The sequence below is a fragment of the Buteo buteo genome, chromosome 17 (genome assembly GCF_964188355.1).
Source record: "Buteo buteo chromosome 17, bButBut1.hap1.1, whole genome shotgun sequence".
NCBI lineage: Eukaryota > Metazoa > Chordata > Aves > Accipitriformes > Accipitridae > Buteo > Buteo buteo.
In genome coordinates, this window is record NC_134187.1 from 8,122,750 (window position 1) to 8,141,583 (window position 18,834).

At 43.8% G+C, this 18,834-nt stretch overlaps 1 protein-coding gene across 2 annotated transcripts in view; it reads right to left on the bottom strand.

Annotated features, from left to right (window-relative positions):
• The window catches only part of KLHL29 (kelch like family member 29), a 409,774-nt gene that overhangs the window by 23,185 nt on the left and 367,755 nt on the right, over positions 1-18,834 (bottom strand). For both annotated transcript variants that reach the window (XM_075049045.1, XM_075049044.1), the window contains exons 9-11: positions 17,258-17,456; positions 14,350-14,532; positions 11,376-11,556 (exon numbers count right to left, since the gene is read on the bottom strand). In XM_075049045.1, the coding sequence (XP_074905146.1) occupies positions 11,376-11,556; positions 14,350-14,532; positions 17,258-17,456 (563 nt within the window). The remainder of the gene's footprint in view (positions 1-11,375; positions 11,557-14,349; positions 14,533-17,257; positions 17,457-18,834) is intronic.

The window sequence follows — 18,834 nt, forward strand, 5'->3', positions numbered from 1 at the left end:
GATTATTCTTGCAAATCAGTGCAGTGATATCCAATAGCAACCGCAGGCAGGCAACTGTTAATATACTTCAGTTGTTCAGCTCGTGGAACACATCTCACCTGCAACATAATGCAACACGATAGCTCTTTTTACTCTAGTTAACTGACCAGCTACGCACATTTTGTGCCAGAATAAGTTGCTTGCGTTTAATTTTCATTGTGCAAACCAAACTACTATGCTTCATTGCAGGATGCTGCAAACGTTAATGCTGGAATAAGATTTCACCATTGCATCCGTATTTGACATGAAGCAAACAGAAAAGAGTATGTATGAAAGTGGTAAATTAGTTTTAAGGTCATCAGTATCTGATTTAATTAAGCCATTGACCATAAGGGATGTACAGTTAATAATCCATGGATGAAGATTCATTTTAGACAATGTCAGAAGTACAGACGTCAATTTTTTTTAACGATAATGTGGCAGGGATCCAAATAGCTGCTCTAAAATGAGTCTTTGAGACAGTGGAAAATAATGTGATTTTTAGGCTTCTATATTTTCATGTAATGGCACATTCAGTCAAATAGGAGTTTCCTGTATAGCGATTATTCAGAATTGTTGACTGCAAGAACAGAAGGCCTCATCACCCATTCAGGGCTTTTGCTCTTAATATTAGTGATACGCAATATCCAAATGTGAAATGAATCCATGGCCATGAACCCATCTGTAAAAAATGATTTGGTGACAGGGGAATTCTCCCTTTGTTACATGTCCCTCAAATTCTCACCTTCCAAACCTGGGGAAAATAAAAGGGAGAAATGATATAAATGGTGGAAACAGCACAAAATAATGTGCTTAATGAAACTGCATTAATGAGTTTCCGAGTAATATAACTGAAAGTAATTAACACACTCATAAAACTGAAGCAAAAGCAAGAGGGAGGCAAACTTTAACTAAAAAAAAAATTAGGGAAGTCCCTTGTAATGAGCATAGAGAACTGCCTTGTACAATGCTCTAAATTAGTTACTGAAAAATTAAATTCATCTACAACAAGTGATCAAAGGGGAGAAACAGAACAAGATTAAACAACATGGTGCTGGGAGCATTGAAGGCGACACACCTATATTGGGCTGATTTTTAACTTTTGGTACCAAACCTGAGCCTGCAGATGCATTTTGACTGCACAGGCAACTCCTCCAGGTAAGGCACCACATACTGCGTCTCCTGCATTTGCTCACAGCACTTGGGGCAGCACTCATGTCCGTCCTAGCAGATATGCAAAGATCTCACATAATATAAACAGGCTCATACAATGCTTTTGGGTTACACTTTGCTAACTCGCCTACTGCAGTAATTTGGGGGTTGGTAACTTAAATCTTGATGTCTTATTAAAAAGGGGTTAAGAAATTGGTTATAATTGGTTAGAAAAACCAAAGCAGTAGGGAAAAGCAGTAGAGCTGAGAAGAACTGACCTGATGTTCCTTTCTAGTTCCTTGGCTTCTAAGATATAAATTACACCTGTCACCCGATATGCATTGTCTCACACCATCCACTCTGACTTGGCATGAGGAACATCTGTGGCCAGTCGAAGTGGTCTGAGACGGGCCGGTGAGCAGCCACGCTGCCTTCCCCACGGCTGGCAGAAGTACCTGGCAGACCACAGTTCCCAAGACAGATACATTCCTGCCAATGACTTTCTGATCGTCCTAACATGTTTTTGGGAAGGAGGGGTTATATCCTTCACATATGCTGGGGACTGGGTGTGCTTGAGGACCATGTCTATAGGAATACAGGAGAAATGTTCAAACTAAAAAAAAACAATCATCCTTTTTCCGGATGAATTTCACTATTGGGACCTCAGGTCCCCCAGACCCTGTTTTTCACCCACTTTCGCTGCTCTCAGTTTATGCTCTACGGTGACAGAACTGATCTTTCCTTCTCCTACCCTCCTTCATCTGCCACCAGGAAACCAAAAATCACCAGTTTCACTTCATCTGCTGAAAGCCAAAGGCTGCAAATCTACTGGATATAGGTGCAAGTGGCGCAGATTAAAAAACAACTCTTGTTTTGAGGGTCGTTTGGTTTAAAAACTCACTGAACCATAAAGTAGGTGGAAGCAAGTCGTTGTCCACCTAACACAGGCATCTAATGTGGGTTTTACATAGGCTGCTCAGTGAAGCAATCCTCTTAAGTAAGTACCTAACTTACCCCTGGGGCTGAAGAAGAGAAGTTGGTGCCTTCAAGGCTTCCTGATACCTGTCCATCAAGTCCCTCCATCCCCTGGGAATTTATTCCTTCAGTTCATTCCCTCCTTGAAAAACTGTAGATCTGATTTCTAGTCTCTGTTTTGCTTCAGCTCCCACCCACCAGAAAGTAAGTTTTTTCTTCCTGTTGCATTATAAAGCTGACTGCTGTCAAATGTCTCTCTTTCATGTATGGACTTGCAGAAAATAATAAAGTCACCTCTTCATCTTCTATGGGATAAACTAAGTAGTCTAAGCTCCTTAAATCTCTGCAAGGCAGGTTTCCATCATTTTGGTCTATCTCAAGTCAGGTCTTAATATGTTCACACAAGGATTTGCACCAGATTAACTAAATTGGTTAAAAAAATGAATAAAGTTGAATCTTTGTAACCTCCCAGGACAGAAAATAATGACACCTGCTTTACCTTTCTGCCCTAGGGCCTTTCCATCTGTCACGTCATGTCCAGCGTTGCCATCACTCCACCGCCACTAGTGCTAGTGTGGCTCCTCGGCTGCCTTTAACACCGGCTCTGCTCAGGGGCCAGCAGGGAGGGAACTGATTTAAAGAATAATCACTTTGATCTCTTTCCATTAGTCAAGCTTTGCATTTGATTCCCCTGTTTGAAGCTGTAGATGGAGACTTAATGGGAGCTGGCTTCAAGCCAAGCAAAGGTTTTTCTTCCCTCTCCTCCACTGTTCCCTCCAGTCCCGGTGTGTCCATGCTTGTCCTTGGCTATGGGCCTACCAAGCCCATCCAATTTGCTGAGCTTGAAACTTCAAGGACATCTCCTTTCACATGACTGAGTCCTGGTTTTGCAGTCCTTGCATACTCTTGACTCACCTGTGATGCCCTCACATGCCTTCCTCTGCCCCCAGAGCAGTGCCTGCAACCCTGAGGTCCATGGTCCTGCCATGCTCAGGATATCAGGCTTTCCACACGTGCAGGACGTGTGTGTCCCTGCCTGTCACTTCACATGCACTGAGCACCATCGTCTCATCTGACCCTTGTGCAGTCACTATCCTCTAGTTTATGTATTATTTATATACCCATCATATGGCAAATGATCTGAACCCAGCTGAAAATACAGCCCAGGCTTGAAGAGAGCACGTGCAGAAATAACCTTGCTGGTTTCCACAACTCTGCACTTTTAGGATTTCATCTGTGGGCCTGATCTTCCTCTTGCTTCACTCATTTTGTTCAATGTCTCCTTTTCCGCTCTTTCCCTACCACCTCAGTATTAACAGCAGAAAACCTTCCATTTCAAGCTGTGCTGTTTGCTTCTCCGCCTTCTTGACTTTTGATCTCTTCAGTACCTGAAAACAGTATTTTTTTTTTCTCCTCAGTCTCTTTAATTTCTTTCCTTCTAGTTTAAACAGTCATATGAGTATCTTCATTTATTCACATTACAAAATCCTTACATCATGGTCAGTCGCTTACAGACGTGCACCCTCCAGTTTCTTCTATATTATTTAATTCTGTTTGCAGGAAAGCTGCTATTTAAAATAAAGCTGAACAGTGTCATATTGATCTGCTCTTCAGATGATTCACATGTTTAAAATCACATTAAGTGATTACTATTTTTTGCCTTTTTTATTTTCTTCTGACTGTTCTGAGGGGTTTAGGAAACTCCTTGGACAAGGTTATATATTTAATTTTCTTAAAACATCACAGAATCATAGAATCATTTAGGTTGGAAAAGACCTTTAAGATCATAGAGTCCAACCGTTAACCTAGCACTGTCAAGTCCACCACTAAACCATGTCCCTAAGCGCCACATCTACACATCTTTTAAATATCTCCAGGGATGGTGACTCAACCACTTCCCTGGGCAGCCTCTTCCAATGCTTGACAACCCTTTCAGTGAAGAAAGGTTTCCTAATATCCAATCTAAACCTCCCCTGGTGCAACTTGAGGCCATTTCCTCTCGTCCTATCACTTAATACATGGGAGAAGGGACCGACCCCCATGTCGCTACAGCCTCCTTTCAGGCAGTTGTAGAGAGCGATCAGGTCTCCCCTCAGCCTCCTTTTCTCCAGGCTGAACAACCCCAGTTCCCTCAGCCGCTCCTCGTAAGACTTGTGCTCTGGACCCTTCACCAGCTTCGTTGCCCTTCTCTGGACACGCTCCAGCACCTCAATGTCTTTCCTGTAGTGAGGGGCCCAAAACCGAACACAGTAGTCGAGGTGCAGCCTCACCAGTGCCCAGTAGAGGGGGACAACCACCTCCCTGCTCCTGCTGGCCACACTATTTCTGATACAAGCCAGGATGCCGTTGGCCTTCTTGGCCGCCTGAGCACACTGCTGGCTCATATTCCGCTGGCTGTCCACCAGCACCCCCAGGTCCTTTTCCACCAGGCAGCTTTCCAGCCACTCTTCCCCAGGCCCGTAGAGTTCCATGGGGTTGTTGTGACCCAGGTGCAGGACCCGGCACTTGGCCTTGTTGAACCTCATACAGTTGGCTTTGGCCCATCGATCCAGCCTGTCCAGATCCCTCTGTAGAGCCTTCCTACCCTCCAGCAGATCAACACTCCCGCCCAACTTGGTGTCCTCTGTGAATTTACTGAGGGTGCACTCGATGCCCTCATCCAGATCATTGATGAAGATATTAAACAGAACTGGCCCCAGTACTGAGCCCTGGGGAGCACCACTTGTGACCGGCCGCCAACTGGATTTCACTCCATTCACCACAACTCTTTGGGCCCAGCCATCCAGCCAGTTTTTTACCCAGCAAACAGTACACCCATCCAAGCCATGAGCAGCCAGTTTCTCCAGGAGAATGCTGGGGGAAATGGTGTCAAAGGCTTTACTAAAGTCTAGGTAGATGACATCCACAGCCTTTCCCTCATCCACTAAGTGGGTCACCTTGTCATACAAGGAGATCAGGAGATAGAATGAGATCAGGTTAGTCAAGAGGACCTGCCTTTCATAAACCAATGCTGGCTGAGCCTGATCACCTGGTTGTCCTGTACGTGCCTGTAGTGTGATGGCACTCAAGATGATCTGCTCCATGACCTTCCTCAGCACTGAGGTCAGGCTGAGAGGCCTTTAGTTCCCTGAATCTTCCTCCCGGCCCTTCTTGTAGATGGGCATCACATTTGTTAACTTACAGTCAAATGGGACCTCCCCAGTTAGCCAGGACTGCTGAGAAATGATGGAAAATGACTTGGTGAGCACTTCTGCCAGCTCCCTCAGTACCCCTGGGTGGATCCCATCCAACCCCATAGACTTGTGTGTGTCTAAGTGGTGTAGCAGGTTGCTACCGTTTCCCCTTGGATTATGGGGGCTTCAGTCTGCTCCCCATTCTTGTCTTCCAGCTCAGGGGCTGGATACCCTGAGAACAACTGGTCTTACTATTAAAGACTGAGGCAAAGTAGCCAATAAGTACCTCAGCCTTTTCCTCATCCTTTGTCACCATATTTCCTCCCACCTGCAATGAAGGATGGCGATTCTCCTTAGTGCTCCTTTTGTTGCTTATGTATTTATAGAAACATTTTTTATTGTCTTTTACAGTAGTAGCCAGATTAAGTTCTTATTGGGCTTTGGCCCTTCTAATTGTCTCCCTGTATAACCTCACAACATCCTTGTAGTCCTCCTGAGCTGCTTGCCCCTTCTTCCTAAGGACATAAACTCTCCTTTTTTTTCCTGACTTCCAGCCAAAGCTCTTTGTTCAGCCAGGCCAGTCTTCTTCCTCGCTGGCTCATCTTTCGGCACATGGGGATGGCCTGCTCCTGTGCCTTTATGATTTCCTGCTTGAAGAATGTCCAGCCTTCCTGGACTCCTTTGCCCTTCAGGAGTGCCTCCCCAGGGACTCTGTCAACCAGTGTCCTAAACCGGCCAAAGTCTGCCCTCCAGAAGTCCAAGGTGGCAGGTACTGACCCCACTCCTTACTTCTCCAAGAACTGAAAACTATCATTTTGTAATCGCTCTGCCCAAGATGGCCTCCAACCATCACATCACCCACAAGCCCTTCTCTGTTCGCAAACAACAGGTCCAGTGGGGCACCTCCCTTAGTTGGCTCCCTCACCAGCTGTGTCAGGAAGTTCTCTCTTCCACACACTCCAGGAACCTCCTAGACTGCTTCCTCTCTGCTGTGTTGTATTTCCAGCAGACATCTGGTAAACTGAAGTCCTCCATGAGAACAAGGACTAGCGATTGTGAGACTCCTCCCAGCTGCTTATAGAGTATTTCATCTGCCTCTTCATCCTGGCTGGGTGGTCTATAACAGACTTCCACCATGATATCTGCCTTGTTGGCTTTCCCCCTGGTTCTTACCCATAAACACTCAACCCTATCATCACCATCATTAAGCTCTAGGCAATCAAAACTCTCCCTAACATTCAGGGCTACCCCACTGCATCTCCTTCCCTGCCTATCCCTTCTGAAGAGTTTATAGCCGTCCATTGCAGCACTCCAGTTGTGCAAGTCATCGCACCAGGTTTCCGTGATGGCAACTATATCATAGTTTTCCCGCTGCATAATGGCTTCCAGCTCCTCCTGTTTGTTGCCCATGCTGCATTCACTGGTGTAGATGCACTTTGGTTGGGCTATTGATCCCACCACCTTTTTGGGGGGAGATGCCCCAATTCCTACGTGACTATGACTCAATAAAACAATAGGTTTTGAAGCAGTTTCTAAAGCTTATAAAGCTTATTCTTTACACTGAATTTTTTAGACTGTATGCCAAGTACACACTGCCAACCAAAGTAATCTTCCAATTTTAGACAACCCTATTGTAAAAGTGTTGTCAGGTCAAGGGGATTCATCTTCTTCTGTCCTTCAAACAGATAATAACCACAAAGCACCCACATTTCCACACTTTTAGTCACATATATTGTCTTGTCAGCACACACAGTCTTCTCAGCTCTCAAATTGCATATATTACAGGGCTCATCCATTATCTAAAAACCTAGTTTGCGGATGTACTTCATTTCGCCGCCTCCCAACTCAACTCATATCTCAGAAGAAGACAGAAAGTGTAATACCCTCTCGCCTAACACCTAATGACTTGCTCCCTGTCACACAGAAACTTGCCAGTGGGGCTTGATGGAGAACTGCAGCCGCGCCGTTATTTCCCTAAACACTCATTCCAAAAACATAACTCTCCATGAACATATACCCATGTACAGCCACAAAAATGGACTTATAACTCAGCCCCTCTGGCACATGCATATTGTTTTAAGATGAGTAACGAATGACTCCTACTCTTCTGTTTGTGATAGTCCTGTAATATTATCCATTGAGCTGGAATTTTTACTGCCTCTTTACAGACAAATGGCAGATAAAGGGTAAAAAATCTCATCTCTATTGAAGCTGATGGGAATACACCCACTGATTTAAGTGGCACCAGAATTTCTGGTTGAGGCTGAACCCTTCAGCATCAATGACACAACTGAAAGCACGGAGAGAGAAGCACGAGAGCTGATGCCATAAATCATTAGGAGTTCGGTGGTCCCTACTTGCCTTAATGCTTTCTAATGGTGCAGCAGATGAATTAGGTGCAGTCAGGCGGCAGCATGTATAGCTAAGATGGTCTGACATTTGTTTTTTTTTTAAAAAAAATGCAGTAAAAACATCTTGGTAAGATTTTTAAACAGTTAGGATGAAATATTAGAAGAATTCCAGGAAAAACAGGTGGAGAACAAGAAGGAAACCAGGAGAAAATGTTATTTTCTCCATCTTCAAAGACTTGCTGTGGTAAGATGCCCTGTAGTTTCCATGCTCTGGGGCTGCTAACTGGTGAGGTCAGGGTAGGTCATTTTGGACTGGAGACATGCCCTCCACCACGCCGCTGAATACGCATCAAAACCTGGCCAAAGCTGGGCATGGTCATGCTTGAGCTAGCTGAGCAAGCAGAAAGCAAAATGTGGTTGGGAAAGATAAGCTGCGTGTGCACGAGCAGAGGTGGTGCCTTTCACACTGGTGGCACAGCCCAGGATCACTTTGTGTGTTAGGCCTGGATAAGCCCCTGTACCTCCACCTGGGGGAATCTCAGATGCCTCCTTTGAGGTGAAAAACTAACCAAAACCCAAGAGCGCATGACCCTGAAATTCAACGCTGAGGGGAACAATGTTACCTCAGAGGTAAATGTAATTTTTGGCATCACCTGACTTGGAGCATATGATCATGTCACCTTTTTTTAATATAGTGCTTTTGTAAGACCTGCTGGAATGACAGAAAGGTTCCCCTCTCCTGAGACGTGGTATTTCAGTGTCCCATCTAAAGCAACATAATATTTGAAGGGGAATGCATAGCCCACACAGAAATATAGTGGGAGAAGGTTGATCGCTTGTAGCTCTTGGGGGGGGGGGTGGAGAAAGAGAAGACAGAGTCAAGAAGTGGGCATTAACTGCACATAAGACAGCAGACAATGGAGCACTTAGTGACTTGACTTTGTATTTCAATTTTTTTTTTTTTTTTAAAGTTGCAACCCAAATTCAGAAAGCCTCATTGCTTGCAGAAGGGGGTACAGTGATTTAAATTCCTGAACACTCGCACAAATTAGCTGCCTGGTCTAAATGGGAAATGATTTTGTTTGAAAAGGCCTGACTTTGTTCAGCACAGCTACAAGGGTCAGCTTTTTCACACCTGCATTTCTAACAGCAGACCCTGAAACATCCTTTCCAAAACACACAGCTTCAGCCAGGCGATGTTTTGCTTCTGTCATTTCCCACTGTCATTTTAATACAAAGAATAAAAAAGGAAACATCCCAAACCCTCTCTCATTTCTTGGCATAACCCAAAGGAGGCCATGTTGCACTTTTTCCATGGCTTTGTCTCACAAGTCACTTTATAGACAATAGCAGATTAATTATAACCACGGGTTTAGCAAATCCCCATGACAAGACATTCTTATTGTGGTTGAGACAGTGTGTGCTGAAATGATAGGGAGGAAGTCTGCTCCTTTCCCACATGCAAGTCTCTTGGTGGGCTTGTTACAACTGCAGACCAGCACGGCTGCTCTCACTGAGCCGTGCAGGGTACACCGAGGGTCTGTGCATGACCTTGCAGGCTGCAATGTCATTTGTGGCAAGGGCTTGGGTGACTGAGATGAGAAGGAAGGAAAGGGAGTGACTTTGCTTGAATTGGGGTTCATTCAACTGACCAACATTTGGATGCTTTGTTAAAGAGAGACCATGAGAATCAGAGCAGAGACAGAAATGAGACCCTGAGAAAAATAAAAATAGATCATTAATCAATGACATTTATCAAGACACCTATCTGCAATAGCATTATTTCCATGTTCATCTTTATCAACAGATGGACTGAAACACTGCATCTCTTTCCTGGGCTCTCTCCTTCCCATGTTCACAAAACCACTTCTCCTAGTTAAAAATTTTCTGACTCAAATTCCAGGTCAAATACCTTCAGGAATCAGAAATAAATTTGCATAGAACAGTGAGATTTCCTTCAAAGCAAGTCCTGAGGGCAGGGCCCACCTTAAGCTCAGGGGTAAGGAGGGAAGCAATGTTCATGTTGCACTCACTGCTATGATTTATCATTCATTCTTCACTGTCTGCATTTCCCTGACTTGCTGAGAACATCATCACCAACATCAGTTCTTCAGCCCATGCCTGGGCTGGGAGGGAAGGCTACCTGCAGACCTTGTCCCACAGCACATGTGCTTTCCAGGGCCTATTTTGTCACATACTTGTCTCCTAGGCAAAATAGTGCCAAATTTGTGAAGACAGAGGAACACAAAACTAGGGCCATATGTGAATGGTGATCACTCAGCACCAGACAGGATCTCCCTGGCCATGCATATAGACAACTGATCTGTCCCATGCACTGAACTAGGCAGAAGTCCTTTGGGAAAAAAAAAAAGTCATCACACAATTAAAGGTTGTACCAAAAAGTAGATCTGCAGAAGGAAACTTTTATTTTTGGCATTTCCTAATTTCCTGTGTGTTTGACTTTGAAACTTTAATAAACTTTTAATATAGGTTTGGTATTCAGTATTTACGGTATCTACTTAAATGAAAAGATAAACACTCCCTGCATAAATGGAATAGAAATGTTGCAGCACTGAAATCAAGAAATAATAGATTGAAAGCATCTTTAATCCTAACCTTTTGAAAAATGTTCAGGTTTTTTTTGTAAATCTTTCTTAATGACCTATCCCTTTTTGGCTTGCCTGTTAAGGCAACTTTCACTGGGAAATGTGTGCTTCAAAATGTTGCTGAAGTATTCAAATTCAGCACTTAAAACTGACTAAAAGAAAAAAGCCTCATATTTTTGGTTGCCAGATTCACTAAGGTAAAACATTTCACAAAAATGTATCATTAATCTATTGTCACAATGCATTTTTAAGTGTTTGGGTAAGGCTAGGGCTGTATTGATCTTTTTGGAATGGAATATTCTTATATACGGCATATCAAAGCAGCTTCTATTTTTTAATGAAAACATTGATATGCATATAAAATTTATGGTTTTACTGAACGATATGGTTGACATTAAATGAGTTGGTTTTGGAATTCTACTTTGTGAAATGTTTATTTTGCGCTTTTGTTCCTGCCTTCCTTCCCTTTTTTTAAGTTCCATGTGAGAAAAGGAAAACTTTTATATGTGGAATCTTCTTGAAAAGAGAAATTTCCATCCTCTCCCATCTCTATTCAGCCCCTCTCAGCCAGGAATTCAAAACTGTTTCCATTTATCGGCTCTTTTACTTGGAGCTTGGCAAGTCCCAGCCCCAGGCCAAGACCACCATTCCTTCCAGCCGGGTCAAGGCTGAGGTGCTTTACTAAGAGACCGCATATGAGAAACTTACTTTACTGGTGCTTTTTTTGGGTTTTAAGAAAAAAAAAAAGAATATTGTGGTCTGTAAAGACTTTCATCAGTACTGAATTCAAAGGAACTTTATTAGTTCACTGTATAATCTGTGTAAAGTGTCCAAAGAAGCTTAATTCCTCTCTTCTCTCCCTTGAGCAAACCGACAAACAAACTGGCAGCTTTCATCTTTGGTTTTGAAACAATGCTTTCCACTGAAGCTTTAAAAAGAAATCTAATCCTACATAGTTTCCTCCTTTCTTAGCTGTTATAAAAGCTTATTTTAACACATACAGCCCATTTGATGTGTCCTTTGAAAGGGAAATGGTCCTTTAGCATAGCATGAAGAAAAAGCTCCAGCAAACAGCATGGTTTTGGGTTTTTTTTTTTTACCTTTCCACATGGTCAACGTTGCCTGCCACACCGACCCCTCCAATGGTATAAATTTTCCCATCGTACACCAGACTGTTATGTCGACACCTTGGGACTGTCATGCGGGACACGAGGTTCCAGTTATCGAGCAAGGACATGTAACACCAGACATCAGCGAGCGTGACACCCGACTCCATGCCGCCTGGCACCGACGTGTGGGTGAGGGAAAGAAAAGGGGAGAATTACGTGAGATCCTGGAATGGCAGCAGCTTTGCATACAGCAATCAAAGCCAGTTACAAAATAAAAACTCTTCAAATGACATTTGACTAATTAAAATAAATCACCCTCAATACTGAGCATCTGTTCTGATGATGCGTATCTGTGTCATTTATTCATGTGCCCCAAAGGCTGGTTTTTTTCAATAAGATGACATGAAGAAATCAAGATGTCAGACTACGAGGGACATGTACATAAGGGGATAGACCCTTTTCAGTGTTCATAAATAACTTCCAGTCTATTAAATTACTGCAACTCTTGCAAGAAGGTGTCAGGAGGCAGAGCCTATCTTGGCTTGCGAGACACAGGCCAGTCTGAAATCTAAAATGCTTAATACAGTGATGGATTGAAGCAACACATACATGGGCAGAATGAAGTCAGTGCTTGCACTGTAGGCTTAATGTCTAATTTTCAGGATAAATTTCTTATTTATTTTCATTTGCTGATAAAGGCAAGAACCAGCTGTACCGCTCCTGTAAAACAGTTCAAGATGCTCCAGTGAAATACTTATATTGGTCATTTTTTAACTTCTGACTGAAGCTTCCAAGGTAGCCACTTAGTGGGTATCTTACTATCCCCATTTTGAAGCACAAAGAGGTGAAAGCATTTATTTGAGACCACACTAGGAGTCAGTGGTCCAGCCAGGAAAAGAAACTAGACTCAGTTCTGTGGTTTGATGAGAAAACCAGGCTTCCTCCTTAGTATTTTGCTCTCCAAACCTATGCTATGCAGTGTGGGGTCCAGTACGTGGAGCTTGCAGGGGTTCATTCCCACTTCTGTTGGTTCCTCTTCCCTTTTTCCTGTGTCTTGCAAGTTTGAGCAAAGCAAAATATCAACTGACACTCAGCTAGGTTTCCAGCCGTGCGGGACTTTCAGCTCTCCTATTGTAGCCACCGAATACCATTAAGTCACTGATCCAGATTCAAGGGAAAGAGCTGAAATAAGCTTTGAATTTAGCATCCAACAGCTTTTCTTAGCAGGTGTGGCACAGCCTAAAATGGCTGTACATATTGGAAAGTACCTCAGCTAAGAATAACTAAAAGTCAACATCTCACAAAAGCCCCCATAGAAGGCTTTTGCTCCAGTGGCAAAATGAGTATGGGCAAAAAAACATCAAGAAATAATTTCCAATCAATCCTCAGGGCCTCTATGCAGTATTAATGGAATTGAACACCACAGGCAGCAATTTACTGCGGAAAATGCAGTGAGGGAACTCAGCAAGGGAAAGCCAACAGCTGTAACCCCTTACTGGTACTGCCTGGTGCATCTGCGCTCCCAACTACATCCTCGGATTGCACACATCTGCACCTCCCTGCTCAGGCTCCTCTTTTATCATCAAACCTCCACTCAGCTGCCATCAGAGCATCCTTGCATTGGCTGGTGGGAATTGCTTTTCCCCCTCCAGCCAAGCACAGGTACCACCAGACTGCAAAAAACCAGACACCGTGATGCTACAGGTGCAGTGTAGACAGCTACTTTGGGAGTTAAAGCCTTTTTAGGAGCGTGGTCTCAGTTTCATTGAAACAAAGAAGATTATAGGGCTAGTGACTATTGTCAAAAGAGAGGTATCAACAAGTACAAAACGTGAATGCTCCTGTAAGCAAATACTGTAAGTGTAGGTCACATATTCAGTAGTTCAGCCTGTCTGTCTCAAATTCCATAACCCACCATTTAGATTCAACTACAGCCAGTATTTTAAATTGCTTTTCTATGGCAGTGAAACCTCTTTGCATTCTTGATGGTTGTCAGCCTTATTTTCTTCACATTGCAACTGCAAAATATTGCTGTTGACTGCTTTGAGAGAACATTAATGCCACAGAGAAATGGAGAATGATAAAAGCAGGGAAATCCCTCTGTCCTAACCTCCCTCCCACTTGTCTTTTTTTTTTTCCCCAGGAGCAGCTGGGTAAAAGTCCGGCATGTCCTTCTTTGTCTGTGCTGCCTGTGTTGTAAGGAGGAAACTCTTCTCTCAGCCCAGTAAATCTAGGGCATGAATGTATTTTTCCCAGCGGAAAAGGACTGGGGGATACTGGTGGACGAAAAATTGGAAATGACCTGGCAATATGTGTTCGCAGCCCAGAAAGCCAACTGTATCCTGGGCTGCGTCAAAAGAAGCGTGACCAGCAGGTCGAGGGAGGTGATTGTCCCCTGTCCCCCTCTACTCCACCCTCATGACACCCCACCTGGAGTACTGCATTCAGCTCTGGTGTCCCCAACACAAGAAAGACATGGACCTGTTAGAGTCGTCAAGAGGAGAGGCATGACAACAGTCAGGTGACTGTCCTCTCCTATGAGGACAGGCTGAGAGAGTTGGGGTTGTTCAGCCTGGAGAAGAGAAGGCTCTGGGAAGACCTTATTGCAGCCTTTCAATACTTCAAGGGGGCTTATAAGAAAGATGGAGAGGATTTTTAGCAAGGCCTGTAGTGAAAGGACCAGAGGTAACAGTTTTAAACTGAAGGAGGGTAGATTTAGATTGGACGTAAGGAAGAAGTTTATTAGAAAGAGGGTGGTGAGGCACTGGAACAGGTTGCCCAGAGAAGTTGTGGATGACCCATCATTGGGAGTGTTCAAGGTCAGGTTGGATGGGGCTTTGAGTAACCTGATCTAGTGAAAGATGTCCCTGCAAATGGCAGGGGGGTTGGACTAGATGATCTTTAAAGGTCCTTTCCAACTCAAACCATTCTGCGATTCTATGTTTCTATGAAATCTGCTGCTTACCTGAGAGATAGATGTTGTCCCCAGCGCTGACCACACTGAAAAACTCTCGATCATAGAAGGGCAGGCTGGCCAACGGGTACCACTTGTTGTTTTGAGGATTTAAGCAAGTGACTGCTGTTAAAGCACGTTGATTCATGCCAATCATCTGACGACCCCCAACTAAGACTATTACCTCGGCTACACCTAGGATTCAAGTAAGAAAAATAATATTATAAAGAAGTGTCATCCTTCAACCAGGCAGGAACCTATCAAAAAATGCTCGGCAGTCAGTGTGATTTTAATGTACTGTATATAAATCTGTTTTAGACTGTGCAATCAAACCAAGAAGGGTGAGAAAAAAGGGAGTTTGTGTGTGGGGGGGAGCGGTGGGTGAGGAACGACACTATGAACATGCTTGGGAGAACTTGGGAGGGCACATGCCATCTGGGCAAAACCTGATGGGGAAAGAAATAAAAAGGCAGTTCCACGTAAAGATGTCTGTTGACTTCAACAGTCTTTCAGTGAGACCTGCATGTAGCAAATTCCTGTTTCACTGAAGAAAATGCGAATTTTGTCAAGGATTGTGATAGCTTTGGAGTTTGGTCATTATCCAGGGAAAGTAAGTTTGGACTTTAACCTGAAGAAAGTGTTCTCACACTAAAAGCTAATGTCTGGAGGAGATTTAAGCTATGGTTATGGTTCTTCATCCACATCTTCTCTTTGCATATGCTCTGTTAACATATAATTTTCTGGTGGTTTTTTTTTTTTTTTTGTGTGTGCTTTCCCCAGAGGAAGCAGGTTTTCCAGACATAGATAACACATGCTGAAGCCAAGGATCAGGGTCTTTGTGTACTAGGTGCTATGAAATGTGACGGAGATAGCCCCTGCCCTAATATAGTTCTTAACTGAGATTTACATGTGCTCGAGCAGCCTCTCCAAGCCCGTAACGCACAGGGTGTACAGCAAGCCAAATTCTCTATTCAAGCAAATGGACAAAACTCTTGCAATCAACATCTCAGAGTTTTTACTCACACTTCACAGCCAGAGCTAAATCAAATCTGATCTGAGTGTTACTCCAGACTCATCCCCACAGTGATGGGTCACAGTTTAACTCTGGGATGTTTTCTGGCTCTAACCCCAAGAGTCAAGTGCTGGGGATAGTTTGGATTTAGCATTTAGCAGAAGTGTTAAAAATCTTTCTGTGGCAATTGTAAGCTCCAGTGCAATTTGTTGCCATGAGAGGTAGGCTCAGAAGCAGGACTACCAGGCCATGAGCTGGAAGGAATCGCCATTTCAGGAGCTGTGTTTGCAGCTGGACCCGTTGCTGGGATGTGTTATGGTGCCCAGCCTAGAAACAAGTGTGCACAGGTTGGGGGGCCAGAAGTGCAGAAGTGAGATTGCTAGCAAGAGAGATTAGGAGCTGCAGTGGAGAGAAATGTGTCTTCAGAGTAATGGATTATTGTCATTCTTCATTAGTGTTTTCAAAAAATATATTTGTGTCATTAAAGCAAGGTTACTCTCCTAAAAGTTCTTATGTTAAAGTGCTGTACAGTTTTAAATAAATATTTCTCAGTTACAAGAGATCATTAATTTTGCGCCATACCAGAAAATCTAATCACCTGTGCAAGACATAACTTGATTATAATCAATGACCTCAAGAGGGCATGTGACATGCTGCAGCGAGTCCACAAAGGGTGTTTAGAGATCCTTTGTGCCTATGTGAATGCCGTTGATATGCAAAATAACATGATTCTATATAATTAGACTCTGACCTAAAAAACTATAATCACCCTCTCTTACCCTTAGAGAATCACTTTTCCCTCATCAACAAGCTTCTGGAAATGGATCATATTACACCTACAATTTTATATACATAAAATAAGCACTTTTCAAAAATCCCTTCAAACATCACACCATTAGTTGTCTTCAGTGAAAGACTTTTTAGGGTAGATTGTTATTGAAAGTCCTCTACACTTCATCCTTCTGAAAGGTGCCTTGATGAGGCAGTCTCTAGAAGCTGCAAATGCCGTGGTTTGATATGCCATCTCCGTGCCGCATTAGCATTAGGGGCAGTGACAGAAAGTTTTGCCTGGCTTTGTGACTGTACTTACGGGAGGCAGAAGTACAGGCAGCATGTTAAAACAATTCACCTGTTTCATCTGACTCCTTCTTGGATGCAGTTTTCCTACATGGCATTTCCACCACTGTCTGCTATTTAGGATATTAGGATTTAGAAATATTTAGCATATTTCTCACATTACCATGATATGGGCTCTGCTGGCAAGTTGGGCACTTGGGTTTTTTTTCATGTATTTTTCCAAAAAGGAAAATGCATGCGTTCCTCAGGTGAGAAACTTCTTGAAGAGACACAGTTCTCCACAGCTGCTGGGTTTTTAAAAGGGAATATATCATGTGTGATCCATTTGTTTTGGAGGCAGCAAACAGCCTGAACTTGTACTGTAAGACTCACCATATGAAAAGAATATATTTACATAGGGCTGTGAAAGTGAAGCTGTTTTATGAATATTAGTCACATCCTCCCCACAAGAGGCTGAATGGCAAAAAGAAGCAAATTTTTAATCTATTTTTGCAGCTAGAGAAACCGAGGCGTGAAGGGCAAGGGGCTCACTTTCAGGACAACAGGGGAATGTCATGGTCTCTGCCAAAGATAATAATTCCTAAAAATTAGACTCCTTTTAAATCTTGTTTCAGGACCGTACATCTAAACACCCACGTGTGACCATTGGGAGAGGCTCCTAAATGCTCGAGCAAAGTAGAAATGGAAAATTGAGCTCAAAATATCACCAGACTCTGAGAAGGAGCCAAGGGAAGCAGCTGAGGTCTGTGCCCCATCCCAGGGCATGTCCTGGCCATGCCTGGGAACTGCCAGATCAGGGAGCTGGTGTCATTGAAGGAAGTTTTGCTTTACCTGCAGAGAGCCTGGGCCGGGTCCTCGGCGTCTGCATCTCTTGTCGGGCATGCGGCAGCATGTGATAACGTTTGGCTTCATTCACTAGATCCCGGCAAGCTTCCGAAGACTTTATCAACTCCTCATTGTCAACAACATTTAGCAGATAGCTGGGATGGATGAAGGGGAGGCGCACCACTGCCAGCAACTCTGCAGCGTACTGTGAGGGGGGGGAAAAATAGCAACACATTGGAGCCTTCATGCTGGAGTTCAGCCGCTCAGCATTTCTGTCTCCTTCCCTACAAACTGTCCCTTGTCACCCAACCTGGAAAGATGGTTGTCATGGATGCTGAGTACAAGCCCTGCCCATCCATCGGGTGGGACAGAGACAACACAGCCCTCAGTGCTCCCTGACCCAGGCTGGTTTTGGTCCCAGGACTGAAAATAATCTTCAAAAGGTGGCAATTCTTGTTATATAGGAGTGTGCGGAGGGATTTTTGAAATAAAAGCTTATTCTGAACTCAGGCTGAATATAACACCTTGTGCACTGGAGAGATGGAGTAAGCTTTCAAGTTTTCTGAATTAACCTTGAAATGTGAGCGTGGTTGTTGCACTGTAAAAAATCTCCCCAAAAGTCTTTTCTGGCACTATAAATGTGAAACAAAAGCCAATAAATAGGGTGGATTTCAACAACTGCTATGGCAGAAACTGCATAATATCAGCCAATTTGCTAAAAATCTTTTAATTAATAGAGTTTGTTTGCTGGTGAAATAAATCATGTAGTTCTAGATTTTTGGGAAGTCAGACTCCAGAGGGTGCTATACAAATACTGACAGTAAGCTTCATCTTCTAAATAAATACATTAAACCTTGGAGGGCAAAGGACACCTGAACAAATGAAGCTGTCTGTCACTGAACACAGCTTAAAGAAGAACAAAACCCCAAGAGAGAAAACTGCAATCGAAAAACCAAGACTCCATCCCCAGATTTTTCTTTTTATATATAATTGGTTATATTACAACACAGCACAAGAGTACAGTGAAAAGTAGAGTAATAGGAAAACGTGGTCCTTGAGAAGCAATGCAAACAGGATGCAAACTAAGGGTGCGCAGCAAGAAAAGATAATCATCTGTTGTGATAAATATTCATATAGCAGCAGCATTCAAAGATCCCAACTGGGATTGAGGCCAGGATGCAAAGAAATATTCCTGAGGTCCGTGCGACTGGTCCTGAGAAACACGGGGCGCCAGCAGCATCTGCTGGCCTGCAGATGCCTCCGGTCGTCCAGAAGCTACTTGGCTCTCACTTTCTTTTTCAGCATGCCTGTCCATGCAGTGCATGAGAGCCAAGTCACAGCAGGAGCAGGGATAGGAATGGGGCAGGGGCACAGTGAGGTGGGAGGGCAGGGATGTGGCCTGAGCCAGCTAATGTGCTGGCCAGGCAGGTGAAGATGCAGTGTCACCCGGGACTGCGGCCAGGGCTTCCCCTTTCCCCACCCAAATTGAAGAAGCAGGTTTCATTTAGGAGGAAAACGGAGGATTTCTCCTCCCAATAGCAATTCACACCGCTGTCCTGCCAGGTGAGCTTGGTGCAAGCTCA